General features: G+C 38.1%; 1 protein-coding gene across 21 annotated transcripts in view; it reads left to right on the top strand.

The window, feature by feature from the left end:
• The window catches only part of LOC105474624 (ryanodine receptor 2), a 786,480-nt gene that overhangs the window by 411,856 nt on the left and 348,457 nt on the right, over positions 1-26,167 (top strand). For all 21 annotated transcript variants that reach the window (XM_071073921.1, XM_071073859.1, XM_071073912.1 and 18 more), the window contains one exon: positions 11,340-11,435. In XM_071073921.1, coding sequence (XP_070930022.1) covers positions 11,340-11,435 — 96 coding nt within the window. The remainder of the gene's footprint in view (positions 1-11,339; positions 11,436-26,167) is intronic.

Here is a 26,167-nt window from a genome sequence, read left to right as displayed (position 1 = left end):
GCATTTTTAATGGAAAGAATGAAGGATAGTCAAAATATTTGAAAGTTCTTTGCAATCTAATTAAATGTCATTAAAATTTATAGAGTCATAATACAACCCAGCAAATAAAACTCTTGTGCCTATTAGAATTGTTAATATGTTTTCATTAGGTGGGCTATTTGATATGCCATTAAAATTAAACACTTGCAGTTTGGTACTTTCAGACTAAAACGTAACATGTGGCTGCCATTTCTGAGAACAGGACCAGGAATATTGAGGCTTTATAGGAATTTGGATTCATTATTTTACCCACAGTAATCATCGAGATAAAGATTTTGTGAGGCCAAAATTCTAATGACTGCCTTTCTTTGCAAATGCAGAAGTTATAGCACTAAATTTCATAATATAGCAGAGACTAAAGTGTAGTGGTGTTTTTAACACCACAGACTACCTTCTTCACTTGGTATAAGATTAATTTCTTGGATAAACTCGACGCTTAAGTAAATAGTTGCATCACCTAGCCTGGGCAGCGTAGGAAAACCCTCTAAATAATAATAAAAACTAGCTGGATGTAGTGGCTCACGTGTGTAGTCCCAGCTATGCGGGGGGCTGAACTGGTAGGATTGCTTGAGGCCAGAAGTTTGAGGCCAGCCTGGGCAACCATCTCTAATTTAAAAAAGAAAATTTTATGTATGTATGTTTGAGGGTAGAAAGTGTTATGTGCAGAAAGAACATTGTTTTTGTAGGTAAATCTAGAAAATAAGCATCTTACTTTACTTTTCATATCAACTCTTCTTATAGCCTCTGTTAATTGGTTCCTTCAACAGGTATTGTATCCATGAGTAACAAAATGAATAGAAAGAATGCTATTTTTTGATATAACCATAGAAAAAGTCCATTGCCAAAAAGTTAGCACTTCAGCTTTATCCTTCTGAGCTACTTATTTCTCAAGCCAGTCCTCCCTTTACCTCCACAGAGTTATTTGGGGATTAAATTTGATGATTTTAGAACCTACAAAAGTAACATTAATAGACTTTACAAAATGTTGGGGACTTGGTGGGTATGAACACAGTTCCTGCTCCTAATTAGTTTTGAGGTTGGCTTTTACTGGAACGTGGCTAGAGATGTGATTTTAAAATGGCTTACCTATTTAAATAGAAAGAGAAAGGAACTCTTATAGGCGGAGTGATGTTTCTATCGGGATGTGTTCAGTTGGAAATAACAGAATACCCAAACGCAAACTGGCTTCAACAACAGAGGGGATTTGGGGGCTCGCATAGCTCGCAGTCTACCAGTGGGTTTGACACAATGGCTCCATCTGATCTCCAGAACAAGCTTCTTTAGGTCTCCACTCTGCCTTCCATGGGGTCGTCATCTTCCAGTGCTGGCTTTTCTTGATGGCCTCAACTGTCTGCTATCAGCTGCTAGTACTGCGTACTTTCTTTCTGACATGAGAAAAGTGAAAAAGGGCTTGTTGCAGAAGTTACACCCTGAGAAAGAGTGTGCTATTTCCTAAAATCCCCAAATACAGTGCTCCTTGCATGTCATTAGCCCAAATTGTGTCTGGCCATTCCTGAACTGGTCACTCTGGCAAGAGTAGAGAAATTTTAACACTGGTCTTGACTGATCAGGGACCCACTCTTGAAACTGGGTCAAGTCCTTGGACTGTCCATCTGTTGTACAGGGAATGAATGTTATAGAGGATGCTGCCCAGGAAGCTGAAGTTTCCACCCCAAATGTTGACTCGTATACTTATTCAAAGGGTTTTATGAACTGAATTCTAATCAGAATGCTTTTATTCACTACCTGGCACTATGGTTGAACAGAGTAGGCAGTCAATAAATATTTGTTTGAATTATTTAATAAATACATTACAGAGATTTCCATTGACTTCTGTAGCAGGGTGGATTTGGCTATCAATTTAGTGTATTAAAAACCAGTGGACCTCCTGCTCCTCTTTCATTAGGTTCCTTTCTTGAAATATAAACACCTGACCTTTCATTCAGGCATATAGCAAGTGGCACCTATTGTTACTATAAATATTACCTGTAAAATGGCAATAATCATTCCTCTCATAAGGTTGTTGGGTGGCTTAAATGTTATAATGTATAGAAAATGCTCAGCATCACATATTGTTGTTCCTATTATCATTATTCCCATTTCTTTTGGATACTTATTATCATCCTTTCCCTTGTTAACATAGTAAAGCTTTTGTCTCCAACCTCTTGCTCCATTCTTATTGTTGTTGTTTTGCTTTTCAAAGATGTCCTAGAAAAGAAACTTTACTTGTTGGATATAGCATAGAATGTTATGGATTAGCCAATAGAGCGCATAGAATCATGATGATTGTAGGTGTGTACTGGTTCTTGTTTTCCTCATTGGAAAATGGCGGTAACGAAGTTTACTTTATCACTATTCTCAGACTGCAGATTTTATATTCTATTATTCTACCCATTTTTGAACACAGCATCACACATCTGCATCTTTACCATCTGGTATACAGCTAAATACTTCAGATATCAATGATATTCACATATGGTAAAATTTGTGGTTAATCTCTTTACCTCCGCTCCTTCTCCTTTCCAGTCTTTACTCAGACCTCAGGGAGCTCTCACACACTTCTCAGGAACTTTCAGAGACTCTCTGACCTGGTTTATATCCTTCTTTTAAGAAGAAGGATCTGGTCTGTCTTTTCCTTTCACCAGCAACCAGATGTTGCTGGTCTGTCTCTAAGCTCTCTGTATTGCATTCTTTGAGTTCTTGGTCTGGTCTGTCCCTTCCTTTCACCTTTGATATTGCTGATTCTGTCTAGTTAGGGGGCTGCAACTTGGGAGAGAGATCTTGATCTTTTATTTTTCATTATTCTGAATCTATTAACATGCATTACTTTTATAATTGAAAAAAGTAGTTAACATATATCTCTAATGCCAGATAATTGGCAGTAAAAGTAAAAACTGAATGTATTAATTACAGTTGAGTAAAAAAAACCAACAACATTTATATATTAGTACAAATGAAGAGACTGTCTTCCCATAATCTACATGGTAATTTTAGTGGGAGTTGGGGTGTTTCCAATGGATAGAGTTATGAGAGTATTTTTTAATGTTTTTGAGTTCCTATGATTTTCTTTTTGTGTTATAGTGAGCATCGATTTCATGACCGGAAAAGGGTAACAAATACAACTTTATGTTGAATTTTGACATGCAAAAGACTTCAGAACCATCTTCTGCCAATATTTTTTATTGAATTCATTGTAATCATAAGATAGCCATATATACCTAAATATATACTTCAGTTTGTCTGGAAAAGTCTCAGATCTGCAGCAATAATTGGAGTCCTATAAGACATGTGTATCTACCTTTCATTCTTTATTTGGCTATCAAAACCTTTGGTTCAAATATTAACTCCAAATTTGTTAAGCCTCCTTCCCATTATTCCAAATAGGTAGACCATAGATTCTCTCCTGGGGTTATATGTGAAATAAGCCACTGTCTTTGTATTTTTTCTTCAGTGTGTCTATTTTTCATGGAGAGAAAACCAAGAAGGTAGGAATGAGAATCTATAACAATTTTGCATTTTTCATGTGTTTTAGGTGGAGAATGACAAAGGTAGATTTATGAGCCTGCTGTTTGGAATACCTCAGGATCTTAGAAACAGCGATACTCATAGTTGGAAAAGCATCGCTGTGGCATGCTTTCATACATCTTTTCTGACATCCACATGATTAATCTGTGGGATGCTTACAAGACAGAATGATTTTCTAAAGATGTCTGAGAAATGGCTCTTTGGCAAACTTTCCTATGAATACTCATGTTCTGAAGATTCAAAGTATGAAACCAACAAGGATAGATTGCTGCTCTTTGAGTGTGACCAAAATGAATGTTCGAAGACTTGGAAAGGATACAGCCATTAGCCATTATTTTTGCACATCCAGACCATTTTCCCAGTGTCTCAGGGAGGCAGATCTCCCTAAATGCCATAAAACATTGAGAAAAGGCAGTCAAGAGGTGAAAAATAAGGAAATGGGCTTTAGACATGCACACATCAGGTGTTGTTCTAATGTTTGTGCATCTGGATAGTTCCGATCTTGTTCTTCAGGAAGTCTCAGAAATGTATCTTATAAACAAGACACATCCTTTAAAATTTTCAGCTTGATAAGTCTCGTTGTCCCTCACCCTTGCAAGTCCCTGCGTAGGAGTCCTCAAACTCCAGTGTACAAGATCCCCAAATGCAGGGACAGCGCTCCAAGCTCTCCAAGAAGTTTCAGTGCATTATCTTCTTAGATTCTTCAGTACGTTCTGAAGTGTTCTGTTCTGTTTGTTTGTTTGTTTAATGGGTTTTGGTTTTTTCAGGCTTAGCAGCATCTACTTGTTAATCTCAGTATTTTGAAAAATGTTTCTAGATTTTAGTCCAATTAGCCCCTCACTTTTCTGTGCTACGTAGGGCCTGTTACTTAGTGTTTCCAAACTTTGAATATAAACTCCAAGAGGGATGTTGTTTCATTTGCTCTGTATCTCCAGCACCTAGAACAATGCTTGACACCAAGCAGGGAATCAGTATTTGTTGTGTCAATTTTTAAAGTGAAGGTAATTTCTTGGAATTTCTTTAAATCTAAATTTTTCTGTAAGTCTCAGATTTTTTTAATCTTTTGTGAAATTTTGAGTTCAAGAATTTAAAGACATTGAAGCATGAAGCCTCTGGGGATAGGATGATTCTAATAAAACAGATGAATATTGCATGATTCCACTTATAAGAAGTATCTAGAATGATTAAATTCATAGAATTAAAGAATGGGGCCGGGCAAAGTGACTCATTTCTGTAATCTCATAATTTGGGAGGCCAAGGCAGTGGGATCACTTGAGGCCAGGAGTTGGAGACCATTCTGGGCAACGTAGCGAGACCCTGTCTCTACAGAAAGTTTAAAAATTAGCTGGATGCAGTGGCATGTGTGCCAGTAATCCCAGCTACTGAAGAGGCTGAGGCGGGAGGATCACTTGAGCCCAGGAAGTCGAGGCTGCAGTGAGCTATGATTTTGCCACCTCACTCCAGCTTGGATGACAAGAGTGAGAATCTGTCTCAAAAAGCAAAACAAAACAAAACAAAGCAAAAATCAAAAGATCAGAATGGTGATTGCCCAGGGACTGAGGAGTGTGGAATGGGTAGTTGCCAATCAGTGGGTATAGAATTTCAGTTAAGCAAAATGAATAAGTTCTAGAGATATACTGTATGACATTGTACCAAGAGTCAACGATACTGTATTGTACACTTTGAAATTTGTTAAAATGATAGATCTCATGTTAAATATTCTTACCACGGGAAACTAAATTGTTAAAAAGTAAAGAAATGCAGAATAGTGTATTTGTTTTTAAAAACCATTTTTTATTAATTGTGAATATTGCATGACTTTCATATTCTAATTGGATAAAAGTGTAGGGATTTAATTAGTTATTTAACATTAATAAAACTGGTTTGGTGAATTAGCATTTCCTTCTTAAGAGCTTAATTCAAAGCTCTTTTATATTACTTAAGTTGGACTGCAGTTATTTAACCACTGATATTCTTATTTTATAGGAGACTGGACACTATCTATTCATTCAGTTATGTTCAGAAATACCATACCTACTAAGTTGCAGGCACCATATCAAATGTAATAAAACACAGTGTCACATATAAAATAGCTTAAAATATCATAGAAGATGACTTGTAAGTCATTGGACTGTGTTTATTCACATTTTATTTGAGGCCATATTCACAGGGCCAGCTGTAGTGCCTGATGCATTCACATTGATATTTCTTAAATATATGAGAACAAAGACCTATATGGAAGGTAAAAGATCTTAACTTGGTCTTTAATTAGGCAGCGATTAAAGAGTATTGTAAAGTTTTAGAGAAGAACATTTGTCTTTTGTTTTTCTACCTGAGTCACCATATGAAGTTGCCGTTGCACTTGGGAGACGACAGTGGTGCTTGGAGACATCTCTTGATGAGAGCCACCACGGATACTGATACCGTGGTTTTCCGTTTGATTTTTGGAAAGACATTCACTTTATTGTACTATTTGGTATTAAAATTAATACATTTTAGATAAGGAAGCAGTAAGAAAAATTAGGAAGGTGGAAACCAGTCTTACACTTCACCACTCATTTTAATGTATAACCTTTAAAAATGTTGCCTTAAATATTTATCACGTTATACACGCACAGAACATTTTGCACACCTGCACGCATGCTTGCAGAATAACATTGTATGTGCGTATCTGTGCACATCTTTGCAGCAAGACATCACCTATTCCCTCCTCCCCTTGAAGATTTGCTTATCTTGCTCCAAATTCCAGGTTCACGGACTAAGATAGTCAAAGGGCTTTCCTTTGATGTTGGTATGTTTCAGGGGTTTATTTGGTTACAATTTTTCAGACTTCCATGCTTTTTTATTGTTGTCTATTTTTCTCCAAGAGTGAAATTGTAGCCACAGAACATCACCTCTTCACATCCTAGCTTCCATTCTTATTGAGTGAGCATTTGTGATTTTTTTGACAGAATTTATTGCAGGTTCAAAGGGTCACTGTGAAAGATCATATTACAGGGCATGGCCCTATTTTTTCCTCTCTTGGGTCCATTCTTCTTCCACCTTATTTTGGAATAAGAAAAGGTACCTTTTTGACCTGGGGAAGCAGTCGCACTAACCTCAATCTTCCTCAAGATCTCTGTTTCTATGTCAGTCCCTTATCAAGATATTTTTCCCCAAAATATCAGCTCTCATTCTCTAAGAAATATTCTGAAAAACAGTTTTCTCCATGCTATACATGTACTTATATTCAGTGGATACATTTACTTTACAAAAATGGAATCATGCTATTAATGTTCTTTTATAGCAGATGTTTTCAATTAATTCTATATTGTGAGCCTCTATCCTTGGCAGTAACTATAAACCTTCGTCAAGCTTTAGCAGATGTACACTTCTGTGCTGAAGGAATGTCACCATTTATTTATTTCGGCACACTTAGGCTATTCCAGTATTTTGCTATTATGAAGAGTGTTGTGATGAGCTTCCTTGTATTTCTCTGCGTACTTTTCCATTACTTAGAAACTCACGTAACTTATTTCTTCTTAACTGGATGAATTATAATAATTCACAGACTCCATTTATCTGTAAAATATATTGGTACCCATGACATGCACCTACATACACACACGCACACACACGCACACACACACATGCATGCATGCGTGATGTTCAGGAGACACTATTTTACTGAGTTAATTTTTTTTCATTAGAAATGTATACATTTTCATAGTATATTGAGATGGTTTTATCTTTCACTCATTAACAGATTTCCTGATATATTTTTGTGTCTTTGGAGGAATGAATCTCCACTTGGATGAAATGTTGCTAATGTATTGCTAAATTTGAATTATAAATACTAAATTTATACTGCTAAATTTGATTTAATTTCATTAATATATACATTTATATAATATTTTAGGATTTATATTTATAAGTAAGAGTTCTTGTTTTGTAATGTCTGTTTTGGTATCAATGTCACTGATACTGTCTTCATGAAATCATCAGAAAAGTCTCCTTAGTTTTTTGGCTTTGGAATACGGTCCTGTGTCACTCATTGGAATAGTTCTAAGGAAAACATCTTGCAAACATCATGAAACTTACACAAACCTCCGTGTTACAGCCTACTGCAGAGCTACGCTAAACGGGATGGCCTACTACATGGCTATGCTCTATGGGATGGCCTACTGCTCCTGGGCTACATAACCTATGGCTGTGCATAGGTACAGCAATATGTACAGCATATTACCATACTGAATAAGCAGTTGTAGCACAGTAGTGTTTGTATCTAAGCATAGAAAAGGTACAGTAAAAATATAGATAATCTTATGGTGTTAAGGCACGATCATTTTATCTGTTTCATTGTTGACCAAATCATTGTTATGCAGCATATGAAGTAGTATAGAAATTACTTATTTATTGAATATGTGCGAAAAAGCTTTTGGTCTTTGATATACTTTTCAATATTACTCATGATTTATTATTCTGTTTAGGTATTCTCCCTTCTATTGGGTCAGTTTTAGTGAAAAAAATACCTACCTGTATATCTATGTATCTATATATGGTTGTGCTTATAATTCCTTTTTTTTTTTTTTTTTTTGAGATAGGGTCTCACTCCGTCACCCAGGGTGGAGTGCAGTGGTGATATCATGGCTCATGGCAGCCTTGACCTTCCAGGCTCAGGCAGTCTTCCCTCCTCAGCCTCCCAAGTAGCTGGGACCACAGGCATGTACCACCATGCCTGGAAAAATTTTTTTAAACTTTTTGTGCAGACTGGGTCATGCTATGTTGCCCAGGCTGGTCATAAACTCCTGGGCTCAAGTGATCCTCCCACCTTGGCTCCCAAAGTGCTGGGATTACAGGCATGAGCCACCACGTCTGGTGTAATGCCCTTTTCTTAATTTTGTCCTTTTTTCCTTTTCTTTTTGATTAAAGTAGTAGTTGGTAGTCAGCTTATATTTTAAAAATAGTCCTTGAATGTATTCTTGATCAATCTTACTATTATATAAATTATTTCTATTTCTAATGTATTAATTTCTACTTTTATTGCTATTCATATATTTTTTCTATTTTACTGTTTATTTGATTTTCTTTTTCTCTATTTCAAAAGATTTACTTACCATTTTTCACCCAACTGCTTAGCAATTAAAGTGTTTAATTTTGCCTTGAGTACACTTTTGGCCATTTACCATTGGTTGTGTTAGGTATTTATTAGATATTTTACCATTTATTAGATATTTACGATTAGTTGTTGGTTGTGTTTGATATTTATTAGATATTTTATATTATGGTATTGATTCCATCATTGACCCAAGAGTTATTAAGGAGACAGTTTAAATTTTTATATACTTCGGTTTTATTTTCGTTCCTGCTTTTCTTACTAAATTCTGACATAGTTCTGTCAGAGAACTTGGTTTATACCATGTCTGTTTGCAGTAAATTTAATGAAATTTTCTTTGTGGCTCACTCTATAATTTTCTTCAATGCCCCATGGCTTATTAAAAGAGTTCATTCTTATACTATTAGCTTCTTTCAAGAAGCACTTATGTTATATATATATCATTTTAGATAGATAATATATGTTTTATATATACCTATATAATTTTAGATAATACAATAGATAGCTTATATATAATTTTATATAGCTATATATAGTTACATATATATTATATATAATTAGTTTTACAAAATCAGAAATAAAATGAAAAGCACGAGTTATGTTTTAAACAAAAGGGACTCTTAAAATTCAAAAACTTTATCATGTCCTTTTTCCCAATTGCTATTGTTCTAAATCGGGAACAGATATTCTTACAGAATAAAATTAGAAGTTCTGCTTAACACACAGTACTTCTCGTTCCTCTGCTATCTTCCACCCCTATCTTTTGTCCGCTGTACTCTGCAGTCTGTGAGTATAGCTCACTGGCTGGCTCTTAGGGGAGGCTGCCGGACCCAGAGCCAGAGCAGAGCCTGAGTAATTAGTGTATTAGCTCTGAATCTCTGTACAAATGTCACGGAGGCTCTATACACAAAAAAGCTCTTCTCATGAGCTGGCGTCTTTTCTGTGTGTTTCTTTTCTTACTCTCAGTCAGATAATAACTTTATTTCTTTATTTTTGGAAAGAGGGAACGTGAAGGACATCTTTAATTGTACACTGTAACTGTAGAGTCTCTTCCCTCCTACTTTTTTTTTTTTTTTTTTTTTGAGACGGAGTCTCGCTCTGTCGCCCAGGCTGGAGCGCAGTGGCCGGATCTCAGCTCACTGCAAGCTCCGCCTCCCGGGTTCCCGCCATTCTCCTGCCTCAGCCTCCCGAGTAGCTGGGACTACAGGCGCTCACGACCTCGCCCCGCTCATTTTTTGTATTTTTAGTAGAGACGGGGTTTCACCATGTTAGCCAGGATGGTCTCGATCTTCTGACCTCGTGATCCGCCCGTCTTGGCCTCCCAAAGTGCTGGGATTACAGGTGTGAGTCACCGCGCCCGGCTCTTCCCTCCTACTCTTAACAAGAAGGTTAACAGGCAGTAGCCTCAAACTTCACTTCTTCAAACTGCTTGCATCAGCTACCAGATTTTCTCTCTCTCTCTTTTTTTTTTTGAGACAGAGTCTCGCACTGTCACCCAGGCTGGAGTGCAATGGCGTGATCTTGGCTCACTGCAACATCCACTTCCTGGGTTCAAGCGATTCTCCTGCCTCAGCCTCCTGAGTAGCTGGGATTACAGGTGCCCACCACCATGCCTGGCTAATTTTTTGTATTTTTAGTAGAGATGGGGTTTCACTATGTTGGTCAGGCTGGTCTCAAGTTCCTGACCTCAAGATCCGCCTGCCTCAGCCTCCCAAAGTGCTCGGATTACAGGTGTGAGCCACCGCGCCTGGCCTACCAGAGTTTCAATAGCAATTATTCTTATAGAGACATGTTTCTCTCTTTAAATATCGTATTGTCTAAAAGTCTTGCCATCCCTTTGTAAGCAATTGTACTGTTTCTGAATAAACATAGAGGTATAAGAGTAGAAAATATTTACCAGGCTTGCTTTGAATTTAATGATTTTGAAAAATTAAAAGTTTAAAATTGAGTGTATAAACTAGGCTGAAAGAGATCAGAAACATCACATAGGAATTTTATTTAAAATGGGTTCTTCAATCAAAGAAGGGTAGAAAACAGTAGTCTGAGCCAAGCTAGAATCGGTGTCTTTACTGCAGAATTTCAGGTCTTTAATATGCATTGTGAATCTCTAAATCCAAGGAAATGATATAAGAAAATAAAAGGGTTTCAAAGTTAGTGGCTATTGGTCTTCTCATCCATTAACGTAACATTTAGTTATATCTCTCTGTATACCTGTTAGAGTTATAACTACTAGTTATATCTCCTAGTATTTTGTGGTTCATTTTCAGAAAAACTGATTTGCTCTTTTTATTATATAGGTAAGCAAATTGGGCTTGAGAGAGACAGAATAATTTAATCTCATGGCTAATTAAAAGCAATGGGTATTAGAACCCAAGTGAGGGGACTCCCAGGAGACTGGTTTTTCCATTACCCTTCATTATTACCTCCCCATGTGAAATTTACTTGCCAAAATCACATTCCTTCTAATGAGCAGTGGTTTTCTTCAGTCTCAATTAATAATGATTAATTTGTCTTTAATGTCTCCGTGTTGTATATGTATGTGTATATATGTTTGCATAAGTTTTAGATGTAACGTGAAGATACTTTGTTCTTGATCCAATATTTTAGGGCTGCTATTAGCTTATCTCAATTTTCGAGCTAGAAAATGACATAAAGGTGAAATCTATTTCTTCTTTTGCAGCGGCTCTAATTAGAGGAAATCGTAAAAACTGTGCTCAGTTTTCCGGCTCCCTTGACTGGTTGATCAGCAGATTGGAAAGACTGGAAGCTTCTTCGGGTATGTTTTCTAGTTTTCTCCTTGTTGTGATAGATCACTCCTATTTTTCTTTTCTTCATGTCCTTTAAGACAAAAAAAAAAAAAAAAACTTTGAGTGGGATGTAGTGGTGTGTACCGAGTCTCAGATACTCAGGAGGCTGAGGTAGGAGGATCACTTGAGGCCAGGAGTTTGAGGCTGTAGTGCACTGTGGTCGCTGCACTCCAACATGGACAGCATACGGAGACCCCATCTCTAAAAAACAAAAACAAAAACTCTGATGTTTGGTGTAATATTAAGTGTTTTCCTTTTAAATTATGTTAAGTATTTTTATTTATCAAAAAATCATTAGTATTTTCATTAGTCATTTCTGAATAGTCATCTAACAATATCATGTCCATTTATATTTTAAAAAGCCTATTTATAAAGTCCTGAAAAACACTAAAGAGCCATAATTTGCATTCTTTTTCAAATTGATTACTGATAGTCTATTCTATAAATAAAAAGGTCAGTTTGGAGTTCTCATTGTTTTCCTTGTATTCGAAAGATTATTTGGATAGATTGGGGAGAAAATTTGTTTTCCAAATCCTAGAGCATAATATTTTATTTAAAGGAAATTTAGTAAATACTCACAAATGGTCTATATAATAGTAAAATATTTATAGGCAGTCAACTCGATACACACGTCTCTACAAGATGCTAGTTTTATTTCAGTATTGTGGACTTATCAATGACTGTGATGATTTATCAGTGATTTCGGACTTACCAGTATTAAATCAGTGATTTGAACTTGTTAGAGCTCTCTAGTTCAAACATAATTGTTTGAACTCTCTAGTGCCATAGATGGCCTCAGTGGCACCCGGATGAATCTACTGCTTTTCCATCTGTTTGCACAGTATTTCATTATTTGCCCTTCTCTATCACTAATGCCCTCTTATGCTACTTATTTTTCCTCTCAGTTTCCTTCGTTAGTAATGAACTTCTTGAAGATAGGGGCATGGTTTCATTCATCTTTGTTCTCTCCAGATCTACCATACCATCTGGCACCTATAGGTGTTTAGTATTGTTTGTTGAATGAATGGATGGATGAATGTTAAAATTCACTCAAAAAATACCACTGTCCATACCAAATAGTTCTGCGACTTTTGCATGATAAAGACCCACTCAGGGACAGGTTTGTTGGAATTGAATGAATAGAGACAGGGAAACAGCCATGATTAGAGAGAGTAATTTTAAGTCACAGAGAAAAATTTGTAGAGTTTAGATAGTGGAGGACAAAAATTTGTAGAGTTTAGATAGTGGAGGACAAAAATTTGAGTCACAGTGAGTACTTGGGCACTGCTAGATCATTGGGTAGCAGAAGTAAGATAGAAATGGAGATTGTTATAATAAAAACAAAAATAATTATGAGATGAGGCTGTTAAGAGTATCATAACATGAATGTAGTGACTGGGCATTAATTGCAGAATATATTAAGGAAAAACCTGTAACTACTAGGAGAAAGAGTGACCAAGTAAGTGGTACTGAAGCAAAGTCATTGTCTGGGGTAAATACCTGAGATTCGTTGTCTTGCACCAAGAAAATTAAGGACACGGACATATACACACAAGGAGTGAGTTTAGGAGCAGAGGTTTAATAGGCAAAAGAAAGAGAAAGGAGAACAGCTCTTTCAGAGAGAGAGAGAGAGAGGGAGAGGTAGGGGGAGAGAGAGAGAGAGGGACAGAGAGAGAGCCTGAATGAGAAATTTGGCCTGCACCAGAGTGCACCAGATTTTATAGGCAGGCTTGAGGAGGTGGTATCTGATTTGCATAGGGCCTGGTGTGACATTTACATAGCATGCCAGGAAGGCTGGCCACCTCACCCTAATCTTAGGCAAATGGGCTTTCCACTTGGCAGGTGCCATGTCACCTGCTTCTTACTGTACACGTGGCTGGCAAGGAGACGGGAACATGAAGCCGCCATTTTGAACATGCCTAGTCCCAGGTGGCCTTTCCCTATTGGCACAACTGCTGGCATTCACCCGTGGATGCTTCCAACTTGCTTGTCTATGTCTGCAGCTCGATTTTGCAGGCTGCTCTTTGTTAGAAAAGAAAACGATTTGGGGACTGCTTTTCACTAAAAGCTAAACCTTACCAAGGACTCCTGTACCCTCACTATCTGCCTGAATAATTTCTCCTTAACTCCTGTATCAGGAACAAGATGGTGGCATAGATTGCAAAAATGGATAAATGTTTAGGGCAAAGTGTCCAGAATCACTGGGAAGCTACAGAAGACATTTAAAAAATGCTCATCTCTTCTGCTGGACCCAGTGGTATCTGTAAAGGGATAGGTGCAGGGCAGCCTGAGAGCAGAGTGTTAACACTGGCTGAATCAACTGTGCAGCAAAATGTTTAACTCAAAACCAGAGAGAGAGAGTAGGCATGAAAAGAGCCACGCATCCTTTAAGGTCAGCGAAGTAGAGTCCAGTGTTTTTAGAGTCTTCAGTTTGGTCAGTTATAGGCACAGTTTCATCAGATGCAAATTATTATTTGCTGTTGTCTTTTTCCAGTCAATCTGTTGATTGCAGGCATTTCTACTGAAAAGGGAAGTCCTGTGCTCAGAGATAACATAATGAAAGTCAAGGGAAAGAAGGACCCTTAGAGAATATTTAATCTAACATTCTTACTTTAGAGGAAAAGAAATTGAGGCAAAGAACATTGAAATGACTGACTCGAAATCCTAGAATTAATTACTGTTACTGCGAAGGTTAGAACTCAGCTCCCTAGCATCAGACTTGAACTATGTCCGTGATACTTCGTAGCTCCTGTTTTTAAAGTATCTAAAATATATTTTGCTAAAGATTTTTTCTACTGCAGTTAACATTTATGCTTTTAATAAACTGTTTTTTCCCCAGAGGAAGTGGTGTTGCTTAGTTTTTAGAGGCAGTAACAATGATAAGGTGCACATGTATATGTGTATAACTTACTTCAATTGTGCTTTGCTGTTTGCTAAGTGCATACGTATGCATCAGTTTTTTTTTCTCTCTGTAATAACTCTGACATTGCTGAACACACATTCTCCTCATCTTGTTAGTGCCCTAGCTGCAGATTCAAACTGAAGAATTCTTGAGTAGAAAAGGGATCAAAAGTAGGGTTAATTGTCTTCCTGGGATCTAGACCCCCTCTAGTCTTTACTGCCTTGGCAGGTCTCCAGTGCCTTGGTTGTTCTGGTTGACATCTGGCCTGAAACACCTAGTTTACCATTGCTAGATGCAGAAAAATGCCTAGGATTGCCTTAAAAAACAATATTAGAAATGAAGTGATGAATCATAGGTGAATAGTTAAATTATATTACAACAATATTTTCAGCTATATTATAGGTATTGCAAATAATTATTTAGATGTATATCCTGAAATATATTTAGAATATATTTTTAGAATGTGTGATAGGATATATTTTTGTAAAAAAAAAATGAAGATAAAGGAAAGTAGAAAGGAAGAAGTGAAAAAAGGAAAGAAGGGGCAAAAACCCTGTATAATATGTATATATGTCTCCACATGCATAGGCTGTAGAAATATGTACACCGCTGGTTACTTTGGTGACCAAGGAGTTCAAATTAGAGGAAAGAAAAAGGGTAAAACACTAGGTTCTCTAGGACAGGGAATTGCTTGTCAAAACCTGTGATAAATAGCAAATTGGAAGTCATTAGACCCAAAGGATAGAGAAGACAGGGTCTAATGAACAGTAACACGAATTATTTTTTCCACCTTCCTTTTACTTTTTTTTTAATTATTGCTTTTTCCATTCTTTACATTCTGCTACTAATTTAGTGGCAGGGACAATAATGTTGTCTACCTGGTAGGGCTGTTAGGAGGATTAAATGATTAATATTTGTAATGTACATAAAAAAGTATTTGGTGGCCGGGTGCAGTGGCTCACACTTGTAATCCCAGCACTTTGGGAGGCTGAGATGGGCAAATCACCTGAGGTCAGGAGTTTGAAACCAGCCTGGCCAACATGGTGAAACCCTGTCTCTACTACAAATACAAAAATTAGCCAGGCATGGTGGCAGTTACCTGTAATCCCAGCTACTGGGGAGGCTGAGGCACAAGAATCACTCGAGCTTGGGAGGCAGAGGTTACAGTTAGCTGAGATTGCACAACTGCACTCCAGCCTGGGCAACAGAGCGAGACTCCATCTCTCTCTCTCTCTCTCTCTCTCTCTCTCTCTCTCTCTCTCTGGCATATATGTACTTACTAAATTAGATCTGTCCATCCAACAATTTCAGTTAGATTCTTACCAAGTTTCCTGGCTGTAGATATTACACATTGTAAGAGGCCTTTTGGCAACATTGTGTTCAGCTGCAAGTAAGGGAAAGTCCTACTACCCTGACCCAAACTAGGAAGGAGCCGGGCAGTCAACAGCACATGAGTTCCCTGCCATCGACCACCCAGTCTCCTGCCATTTCTGCTTTCCTCAGTCCCTCCTTGCTGTGCGTTGTTTTCTCTAATGCTGGCAGATGGCTGCAGCCTACGGGTTACTGCATCTTTACTCCAGGCGAGAGGATTGAGGTAGGGCTGAACCAATGGAGATACTGATAATGCAAGCATTACCTCTACAGTTACATGGCCCATAGACAGACCTCTCTCTGATAGTATTACAAACAGTAATATCTTTTCAACATTTCATGAATTTACTTCCAAATATGATTTTACACTGTCGTGAATCATAGCTCCTGTCTTTTTTTCCAATAGTGAGGAAAAAAAGCTCATGAATATGGAAAGAGGAAAGATGTGTGAGTAGAAAAACAAACAGCAAAGCTAGAGTAGAGGCTCTGGGAGTTGACGGGTGCAGGAAGCTGAGCTGCAGTCAGCCTTGACTGTCAGCTGTGTGCAGGTGTGTGTGAGGGCCACAGAAGGGATACACACACACACACACACATGCATACATATATAGATGCATATATATATACACACACACACATACACATGTACATACATACCCCTACCTGTTGGGCAAGGGGTTTGAAACAGTTTTGGTTGTCCTGATGAGGTAACTGGTTTTACCTAAAACCTTTGCCACTCAGTGTTCTATATATGCCTGGGACCACAGTAATTAAGAAGTCAGAGTGAATACCTTTACATACAATCAGAAAAATATTGAAGGCTTGGGAAGAAGATTGTGTAGATTGCCTAACTCTGTGTTTTTGAACCACATTCTCCCCTCCCTTCTTTAGTTTTAGAAGCTGAAAAGCAAAATTCTGAACATCTTAACCTCACTGAAAACTGCGGGTGCCCATGTGCCCCATTCTGGCCTGTAACGTCAGCTAACCTTCCTGGGAGAGCTTTGCTTCCCAAAGAAAGCCTTTTAGGAGAAAGACTCAGGCCCTACCTCAGTCTGTTGCCTGGAACAAAGATGCAGTAGCTGGTAGGCCGCAGCCATCTGTCAGCTTAAGGGAAAACAACGCACAGGAAGGAGGGACTGAGGAAAGGAGCAATGGCAGGTGCCTGAGTGGTCGATGGCCTGAAACTTGTGCTGTTGACTGCCCGGCTCCTTCCTAGCTTGAGCCACAGTAGTAGGACTTTCCCTGACCTGCAGCTGAACACCATGTTGATAAAAGGCCTCTTGCAATGTGCAATATTGACAGCCAGGCAACTTTGTAAGAATCTAACTGAAATTACCGGATGGACAGATCACATTTAATAAACATGTGTATGCCAGATACTATTTTATGTGCTTTACAAATACTAATAATTTAATTCTAACAACCCTATAGGATAGGTAACATTATTGTCCCTGTCTAATAGATGAAGGGACAAAGGCTCAGAGAAATTCAGTAACTGAGCTAAGACAGAACCAGCTCCTGGGGCCAGGTAGTTTGGTGTCAGTATCCTTGATCTTAATCACCCCACTGTGTTCTCTAAAGATTCTTACTGAGTATGAGATTATGAATGGAAATTAAAATATGGATCGTGATATCGATGGAGTGTTCTCTTGTTTGGGGGTTCTGTTTTTGTGGGGTTTTATTTTTTAATAAGCTAAAATTTCTAAGCAGCTTTCATGGGCTTTCTCTTGATCTTATTTTCTTTGCGCCTCCTGGTGTATTCTTACATTCCCCAGTTATATTTACATTTATAAATACCATGATGAGAAATGATCTGAGGCCCCAAAGTTAGGAAAGAAGAAAAAGTGTGGGTGGTGGTAGTAATAAATCATTTACAGTAGAAGTGGAAGCAAAAATTATACAGAGGCATGTTAGCAACACCAAGGGAGTTTTTAAAAATTTGTTTTAAATTGACAAACTATCACTGTATGTATTTGTGGGATATGGCATGATGTTATGATGTATGTATATAATATAGGATGATTAAATCAAGCTAATTAAATACCCATAACCTCAGATACATGTCAGTATTTGTGGTGAAAACACCAGTGACACTGGTCACTATACTAAGAGTATCTGATCAGTTTATAAGCATGACCACATTCTCAATTCCTCTGGGGAATGAGGGATAAATTACATCTTTTCCTTGACTTCATTTGACAATCACTTGACTTGTCTAGTGATTATGTTGCTGGGCCAAAGTTAATTGAAAAGACAAAAGATTGATATGAGTAAGTCCAGTTGATTGAGTTGATGTATTTCAGAATGTCGGGCTTTTCTTCAGGATATTCTCAGTCCTTGAAATACTATTTGGGGAAAAGAGATAACTGACTAAAAACAGCTAGTCAGGAAGCTACAGAGTTTTTCTGAGTTTTACTTCCTGTGCAGTCTGTTCCCTGCACCGTTTTGCAGTGATGAAAGTTGTCTGTCTTTGGCATTCCTGCCATTTCTTCCCCTCTCTTAGTAAGTGCCAGTGAGTGAAGTCCTGTCTGGGTTTCAGCCAAGGAAGGAGTCTTTGAGGCTGGTCGCCGTGGCTCATGCCTATAATCCTAGCATTTTGGGAGGCTGAGGTGGGTGGATCACCTGAGGTCAGGAGTTTGAAACCAGCCTGACCAACATAGTGAAACCCCATCTCTACTAAAATACAAAAAATTAGCCAGGCATGGTGGCAGGTGCCTGTAATCCCAGGTACTCAGGAGGCTAAGGCAGGAGAATCACTTGAACCTGGGAGGTGGAGGTTGCAGTGAGCCAAGATTGTGCCACTGCATTCCAGCCTGGGTGATAGAGTGAGACTCTGTCTCAAAAAAAAAAAAAAAAAAAGAGTCTTTGAGTGGGCTCCAGATACCAAAGCTTCATGCTCATGTACAGTACAACTTGTGGGTCCTGTAAATAGGATGGTTTAAAGCTTCCAAAGTCCTTACAACTCTTTCTTGCAGAGTATAAGCTCATCATTTTTCAAAGATAAAAAATTTGTAAGCTGTGGGATAATTTGTGCCATAATCTTATGTAGCAGGAAGTTTTCCTCCTTAATAATTTACTTAAGTGTGAGCAATTGAATTAGAAAGAGCAAGAGCTCCGACGATACTTACTGTTTGAGATCTGTTATTAGTGACACAGAAATCATAGCTACCTGATTTGAGTAGTACCACCAATTCAGGTAACACTATTGACTTTCTCCATGGTTAGTTTGGAGGTGGGATACCAGCATCCTGTGCTCATTCACTACTTTTTTCTGATTTTATTTCTCCCTTTGCATAGTCCTTTAGGAAAGGACTATGAAAATAGTCCTTCCACAAAAATCTTGGTTAGCCAGAGGAATAAAAGAGGAAGTCTTGTCTCAGAAAACCCACCAAATCCACTAAGGGCTTACTTGAGAAAAACTGCTGATTAGAAAACAAAATCACAACCAGTGATTTGCACATTCCACCTGGCCTGTTTCTAGTCTCCTTTGGGAATTGAGCTTAAGTTTCATTGTCAGGGGAAGAACTGAAGTTTTAGCTTTTAGGCACTGTTACTGACAGCTGGCTATTTATTACCATTGTCTGGTCTGATTGCATCTTGCTTATGCCATTCTAGTTAGTAAATATTTTTAGCATCACCCTTGGTCAAATAATTGCACTGTGTCACTTGCATTCCGTCAAGTTTAAGTGCCTGTGGCCTACTTAAGGCACACTGTCATGGCTTAAGGCCTCTGTCTGGGTCTGAGTTCATAGATGCTTCTCTGCATTTTGAGTAACTTAGTCCAGTCTTCTCAAGCGCACTTGCCCCTTGATGGCCCTTTTAGTACCTAAGCTTTTAACGTGAGAGGATATGAACACAGTAGTCAAAAGAGGGAAGTCATTCACCACCCACCCAAACCTTCCATCTGCAGTATCAAGGCAGGGTGCACAATTGTCCAGGCAGTCCCCTCAAGGTCGGTGTGATATAGTGAAAGTCGTCTTGATGGATATTGGCTGAGCTGCTTTGGCACTCACAAAGGGTGCCTGTCCTGGAGAGAGGTGACCAGGGCGAGGTCTCAGAGGATAGTCAGCCCATTAGGATACAATGTCCTAATTGTGGGCGACGGGGCCTGTCCCAAAGTTTCCTACTATTTCATTATCAAAAACAGGGTTCATCCCTACCAAGGCTGGCTCATCAGAAATGGCAGCTCATTTTAAAATCATTCTATTTCTACCTTCTTTGCTGCTATGTTTAGGAAAAGCAGAGCTCATAGGTTACAGGTATGGATTTTGGAGTTGGACTGGCTTAATTCCAGTCCCAGCTCCACCCTTTACATAAATAGCTGCGTGACCTTGTGCTCCTCTGTGCTTCCCATTTTTTAACCTGGCAATGGGAGTGGTAAAAATATCTGCCTCAACGTGCTCTTAGTGATGCTACAAATGTGCTTACTAAATTAAATGTATAAAAATACCACAGTACACACCTAGCACCTTTTATTTTTGGATTTAGCAGTTGTTAGTAGCTACAGGATTAATTTGATTTTATTAAAAGCAAGGTTTTCCCATGTTAACACTGCTGGGATATGATATGGAGAATTTCAGATGGAAACACATAATAATAGCAAAGGCTGATACAAGTTTTACTGTGTTTTGGATGCTGTTCTCGTCTCTCTAAATATATTAACTTACTTTATCTGCACAATAACTCTATGAAGTGAATAATATTAGTATTCCCATTTCACAGCTAGGAAACAGACTTGGTGAAATTGCCTTTCCAAGGCCAGACAGCATGTAAGCCACCAAGGCAGGGCTTAAGGGCCACCCCTACCCTTGCTTCCTGTCTGGCTGCAAATTTCATACTCTTTCCCTTCATAATAGATAATGTCTCAGCTGGGGGCCGGCGGGATGGATAGTGATGGTAGGAGTGTGCACTGTATGTTATTCTAATGTGATAAAGAAATAGAATAACTCTCTCATGTAAATAGGCAAGTTCAGTTGTCACAGATTTGTAGAATTTCAGAGTGAAAGTGAAAGTGATTTCTGGAGGCTTCCTAACCCACCTGGCCTCCCTTGTGGCCTTACTACCCCTCTCTTGAGTTATATTGGATAATGCAGGCTTAGTGGTGAATGATTCAAAATCCTACTCTTCATTAAATCACAAAGCGTTTTGGTCTTCTGGTAGTACTTTCTCATATTCTCAGGTCTGAAGTGATTTGCTCAGTTTTCCAAAAATACATCCACTTTTAAATGCAGCAAGTTGTTGTATTTCACCCTACACATACTGATCTATCTCACAACTATATACCATTCTACACGCAGTGCCCTATCTAAAATTGTGCTTTTTGTCAATGTATTGCGCAACCTTTCTCCTGCCCCTTACTTTACCCTTGCTAACAACAACAACTAGGCTATTCTAGGCACCATTATTTGTTTTCTTTGCGATCATTGGGAATGACGCCCTTGGTTTGTCTTTGTACTGCAGGAGAACTTTTAAAATTGATGTAACGATGAAGCTGATGCTATGCTCAGTTTACATTTCTGCCCAAAACGATAGCTCTTAATAAATATTTGCTGCTTTGAGGTACACATCTTTTGGAAGTACTGATTAATCTGTATTTGTCTTGCTCCAGGGGACCCATCTTAAAAAATGCTCAGGTGTATATGTCTTGTAAACCTTCGAGTAAGGCTTTAGAGCAAACAGTTACATATGCCATCATTTCTGTGGGTCCTGAGACCCACGGTCTTAGATTTTTGAACATTATTATGACTGCATAGTTTTCAATTGTGCAACCAAGGAAATATCAAGTGAACTTAGGGCACTGTGCTGAGAGTCTCATATGCATTAGTCCACTGGATTTCCACAATTACTCTATAAGGTAGGTTTTATTCTAATTTCCATTTACAAATTAAGAATCTGAGGCTACACAGCTCAGATGTCACTTTTTCAAGGTAAAAGGAAACTAATGGACCTAGGATTGAACTTCTGTGGTCTGTAAGCTCTATGAGAGCAGGGATGAGGCCAGTTGTGCTCCCCATTTTGCTCAAACCGCGGACCCAACACGGCAAATGGTCCATTTGATATACTTAGTGATGCATGAATTAATAAATGAAAGAGACCCTCAGAAAACCAGAACCATGAGTGTCAACAGCAAGATAGGCATATCTGGCTGGGCATGGTGGTTCATGCCTATAATCCCAGCACTTTGGGAGGCTGAGGCGGGTGGATCAGTTGGGGTCAGGAGTTTGAGATCAGCCTGGCCCACATGGTGAAACCTCGTCTCTACTAAAAATACAAAAATCAGCTGGGTGTGGTGGCATGCGCCTGTTGCTCCAGTTACTTGGGAGGCTGAGGCAGGAGGATCGCTTAAGCCTGGGAGGCAGAGGCTGTAGTGAGCCAAGATCATCTCAAAAAAAAAAAAAAAAGAATGTCTTAATGTATTGATGATTTCCTACCTGGCATTCAACATTCTCTTAGGTTTTGAGATGTGGCAATTTATACAAATAAATGTTTGTATAGGATAAAAATTCTAATACTGTTACTTGCTGTATAATGAACTGCTTTTAGTTGACATTCTCTTTCCTTTTAACTGGACTTTATCTTCTATAGTTTGTCTATTTTTTTTTATAAATCATGGCTCCTTAAACTGAAGGCAGCAAACCATCAGAGGCCTAATTAAGGCTGCATAGTACATTATAATTACAGTGCTCATTTTATGGGTTTTATTTCAGCTAATTTACTCCAGGAAATTCTTGACTCATATTCATCTTTTCTTCTAATAAAATACTTTTGGTCCATCATTTTTGTTTGTCTGTTTTGCAAATGCGTCCATGATATTCCCTCATTGTGTATATGAATAATGATGTGATCCACCTTTTATCTTCACTAACTTCCATTTTTATTAATTTTTCTCTCCTTTTTCTAATTTTGCCAAGCCATGTTATATTTTAATTTTAACCTCTGTCGCTTTTTTCTCCTTTTTGGAGCTTTATGAGTGCTCAAGATTTAATGGGCTTATTTTCTTCTTTAGCCACAAAACCAGCATAAAAATAGGAAGCATATGTAATTATGTATTTTTGTAGTTTGGCTTGAGCCCACATCTCTTGGAATTATTTTTAAGTGTGTGTGTATATATATATATATTATTATATATTATATATACACACACACACACTTGATATATATATTCATATCAATTTATTTTCTCCCTCTATTTGTGTGACTAATGGAAACTCTATTTAGAGTAACATATTTATTTCATGAGTTAGCCCCCTATTAACAGGAAGCAAAATGTGCACTGCTTCTTTTTTCTTTTCTTTCTGATTATTTGTAAAGAAGAAAAAGTTAAAAAATAATTTATCACTTTATCTTATACTGAAACTCAAATGATTTCTTGACTTCACATTTATACCCAGTTTGAACGAACAGAAACATTTTCTCTGGCTCAGTGGTGATTCAGTTTGTGATACGCAAAATTCACTGCAAACATTTCAAAAGACATATTGTAATGATGCTCTCTGTTGACTCATTATTCACCTCTTGCTATTTGTTTTGGGTAGACCCAATTCTCCTTGGTAGGAAGAGCAAACTAAGCTTCCAGTTAGCTCAAGCTATAAATCTCTATAGTTTCTACTTTCTCATTTTCCCTCATGGTTGTGCTTACTCTTGAAAATAAGACAACTTAGATGCAATGCGTAAGTTATCACTCATTAGCAGTCTAATTTAAACTAGTGGAAAAAAACAACAGATTTGTGCCTTTACAGAACCCCCTCAGAGGCACAGGTCCAGATACAAATTACTGCTTTTACACATAACTCAGATTCTTTCCCTTACAGCTTCACCATTGCTGTGTAGCAAAAAACAAAACAACAAAACAACAAAAAACAAAACAAAAAAAAAACCCTCCCGACTCCTTGGATCTTTTGCCAGCCTGGAGCGAGCTAGACCATGTCTTCTGCTATTGAAAATTGCTGCTTACTTCGTTTGCACGTTTTTCTTTTTTCATGATGTTAGTACCATAAGAAGACACTCCTGTTAACCAGGGGTGCTTTATGCCTTGTTTTCGCATTTATTAAACCCTGAGTCTTAGTTGAACTTTCACTATCTTTTTTGATTTTGTGAGTACATAGTCGGTGTCTATATTTATGGAACACATGAGATGTTTTGATACAGGGATGCAATGTGAAATAAGCACATCATGGGAAATGGGGTATGCATCCGCTTTCAAGCATTTCTTCTTTGAGTTACAAGCAATCCAATTACACTCTTTAATTTAAAGAGTTAATTATACATTTAAAATGTACAGTTAAGTTATTATTGGCATTAGTCGCACTGTTGTGCTATCAAGTAGTAGATCTTACTCATTCTTTCTATTTTTTTGTACCCATCAACCATCCCCACATTCCCCTAGAGCCCCCCACTACCCTTCCCAGCCTCTGGTAAATACCCTTCTACTTCTATGTCCGTGAACTCAAATGTTTTGATTTTTAGATCCCACAAATAAGTGAGAACATGTGATGATTGTCTTTCTGTACGTGGTTTATTTCACTTAACATAATCATCTCCAGTTCATCCATGTAGTTGCAAATGACTGGATCACATTCTTTTTTATGGCTGAATAGTACTCCATTGTGTATATGTACTGATTTTCTTTCTTCATTCATCTGCAGATGGACATTTAGGTTGCTTCCAAATCATTGCAATTATGAACAGTACTGCAACCAACATGGAGTGCAGATATCTCTTCGATATATTTCTTTGTTTTGGGTATATACTCAGCAGTGGGATTGCTGGATCACATAGTAGCTCAATTTTTAGTTTTTTGAGGAACCTCCAAAATGTTCTCTGTAGTGGTTTTCCTAATTTACATTCCCACCAGCAGTGCAGGAGCGCTCCCTTTTCTCCATATTCTTGCCAGCATTTGTTATTGCCTGTCTTTTGGATATAAGCCATTTTAACTGGAGTGCAATGATATCTCATTATAGTTTTGATTTGCACTTCTCTGATGATCCTTCACTGCATTTTTGACTCAACTCTCCTGTAATCTCAAGAATGCAAAACTTTCTGTGGTTCTGCCCAGTTGCCATCCTTGTTTCTCTGTGTCTCACTATCTCTCTTGCCAAGGTCTAACAGGCTGGTTTAATTTCTCCTGATTTACTGATATACCTGATTTTATTTTAATAACTAACTTTGATTCCATGTCTTCATGCTGATTCATAGATATCTCCCCTGAATTCTCCTCTGATCAGTGTTGTCCATTCAGCATTTCTCTACCTCTTACCACTATCATCCCTGCTCAGCAAAGGCGTATCTTGGTAATTCTTCCCTGTTGATCTTTGTTTCATTTGCCTTATTTTATTTCAACCATAAAATAATAGTAAGTACTGACATAGCATTGCTTTGATCCAAGCTCTGTTCTAAATGTCTTACATGTATTGCTATTTATAACAGTGTCCCCACTCCCAGGCACCGTTATTACCTCCCAGGCACCGTTATTACGTCCATTATCATAGATGTGGACACTGGAGCACAGAGATGTTAAATAATATGCTAAAAACCTGCGAGGACGCAAAACTAGGCACATCGGCTTATGTCCATGCTTATCACCAGTGTATACTACAATAGAATAATAATGATACCTCTTACTGTGATATTTCCCCATTAAGCTTTGTAAATACCAAGACTCCCAATCAATTACTCTTCCGAAAAGTTGACGGTCTGTCACATCCCTAAGTTATTTGCATTCAGGAATGCAAATGTCGTTCATGTTCTGTGTGTTTCCCTGTTCTTTCTAGTCATTTACCAGTTTACTTCCCCATCTTTTTACTTGTTATATCATTTTGTTTAATTACTCAGAGCTAAAAGACAAATTTTCCTACTTTCAGTGAAACGTCAGTGAAATCCGGGGATATTAATAAAAACGTTCTGACCGAAAAAGCTCTAACGAGTTTCAACTCCCAGATAGGAGGGAAAAAAATCCCCAAACAATAACCTGTGGTTTGAATAATTTGTAATTAATTGGGTCTCTGATTGTGCCTTCTTTCACGGATCTGCTGTGGACACCACCAAACTGTTTGACTGGCACTGCATCTCCAGGGTTTCCTTTACACGGGGCAATTCAATTCCTACTAATTAGCACTCAGCCGGAGTCTTCCTGTTTGCTTACCTCTAGCTTAGACGAAAGGGTTTCCGGGTCATGATTTTCAGGTGAGGCCGTGTGCTCCTTCTGGAGTAAGCTTTTGTCCAGTATTATTACTCCTGCTTGAAATAGAGGTGAAAGAGAAACTTTCCTTCTCCCAGAGCAGGATCACACTCCTGTATCCTTCATGAATAGAGAGCTAGGTTCCATCTAAGTCCACATACATCTTGGTGTTCTGGGATGATTTTGACTTTGTTTCATTTTTGCAGAACAATTGTAACCATAGGTGAGGAAACAATACCCGGGGGGGCAGTGGG

The sequence above is a fragment of the Macaca nemestrina genome, chromosome 1 (assembly GCF_043159975.1).
Source record: "Macaca nemestrina isolate mMacNem1 chromosome 1, mMacNem.hap1, whole genome shotgun sequence".
NCBI lineage: Eukaryota > Metazoa > Chordata > Mammalia > Primates > Cercopithecidae > Macaca > Macaca nemestrina.
This window is presented reverse-complemented; position numbering and strand designations above follow the sequence as displayed.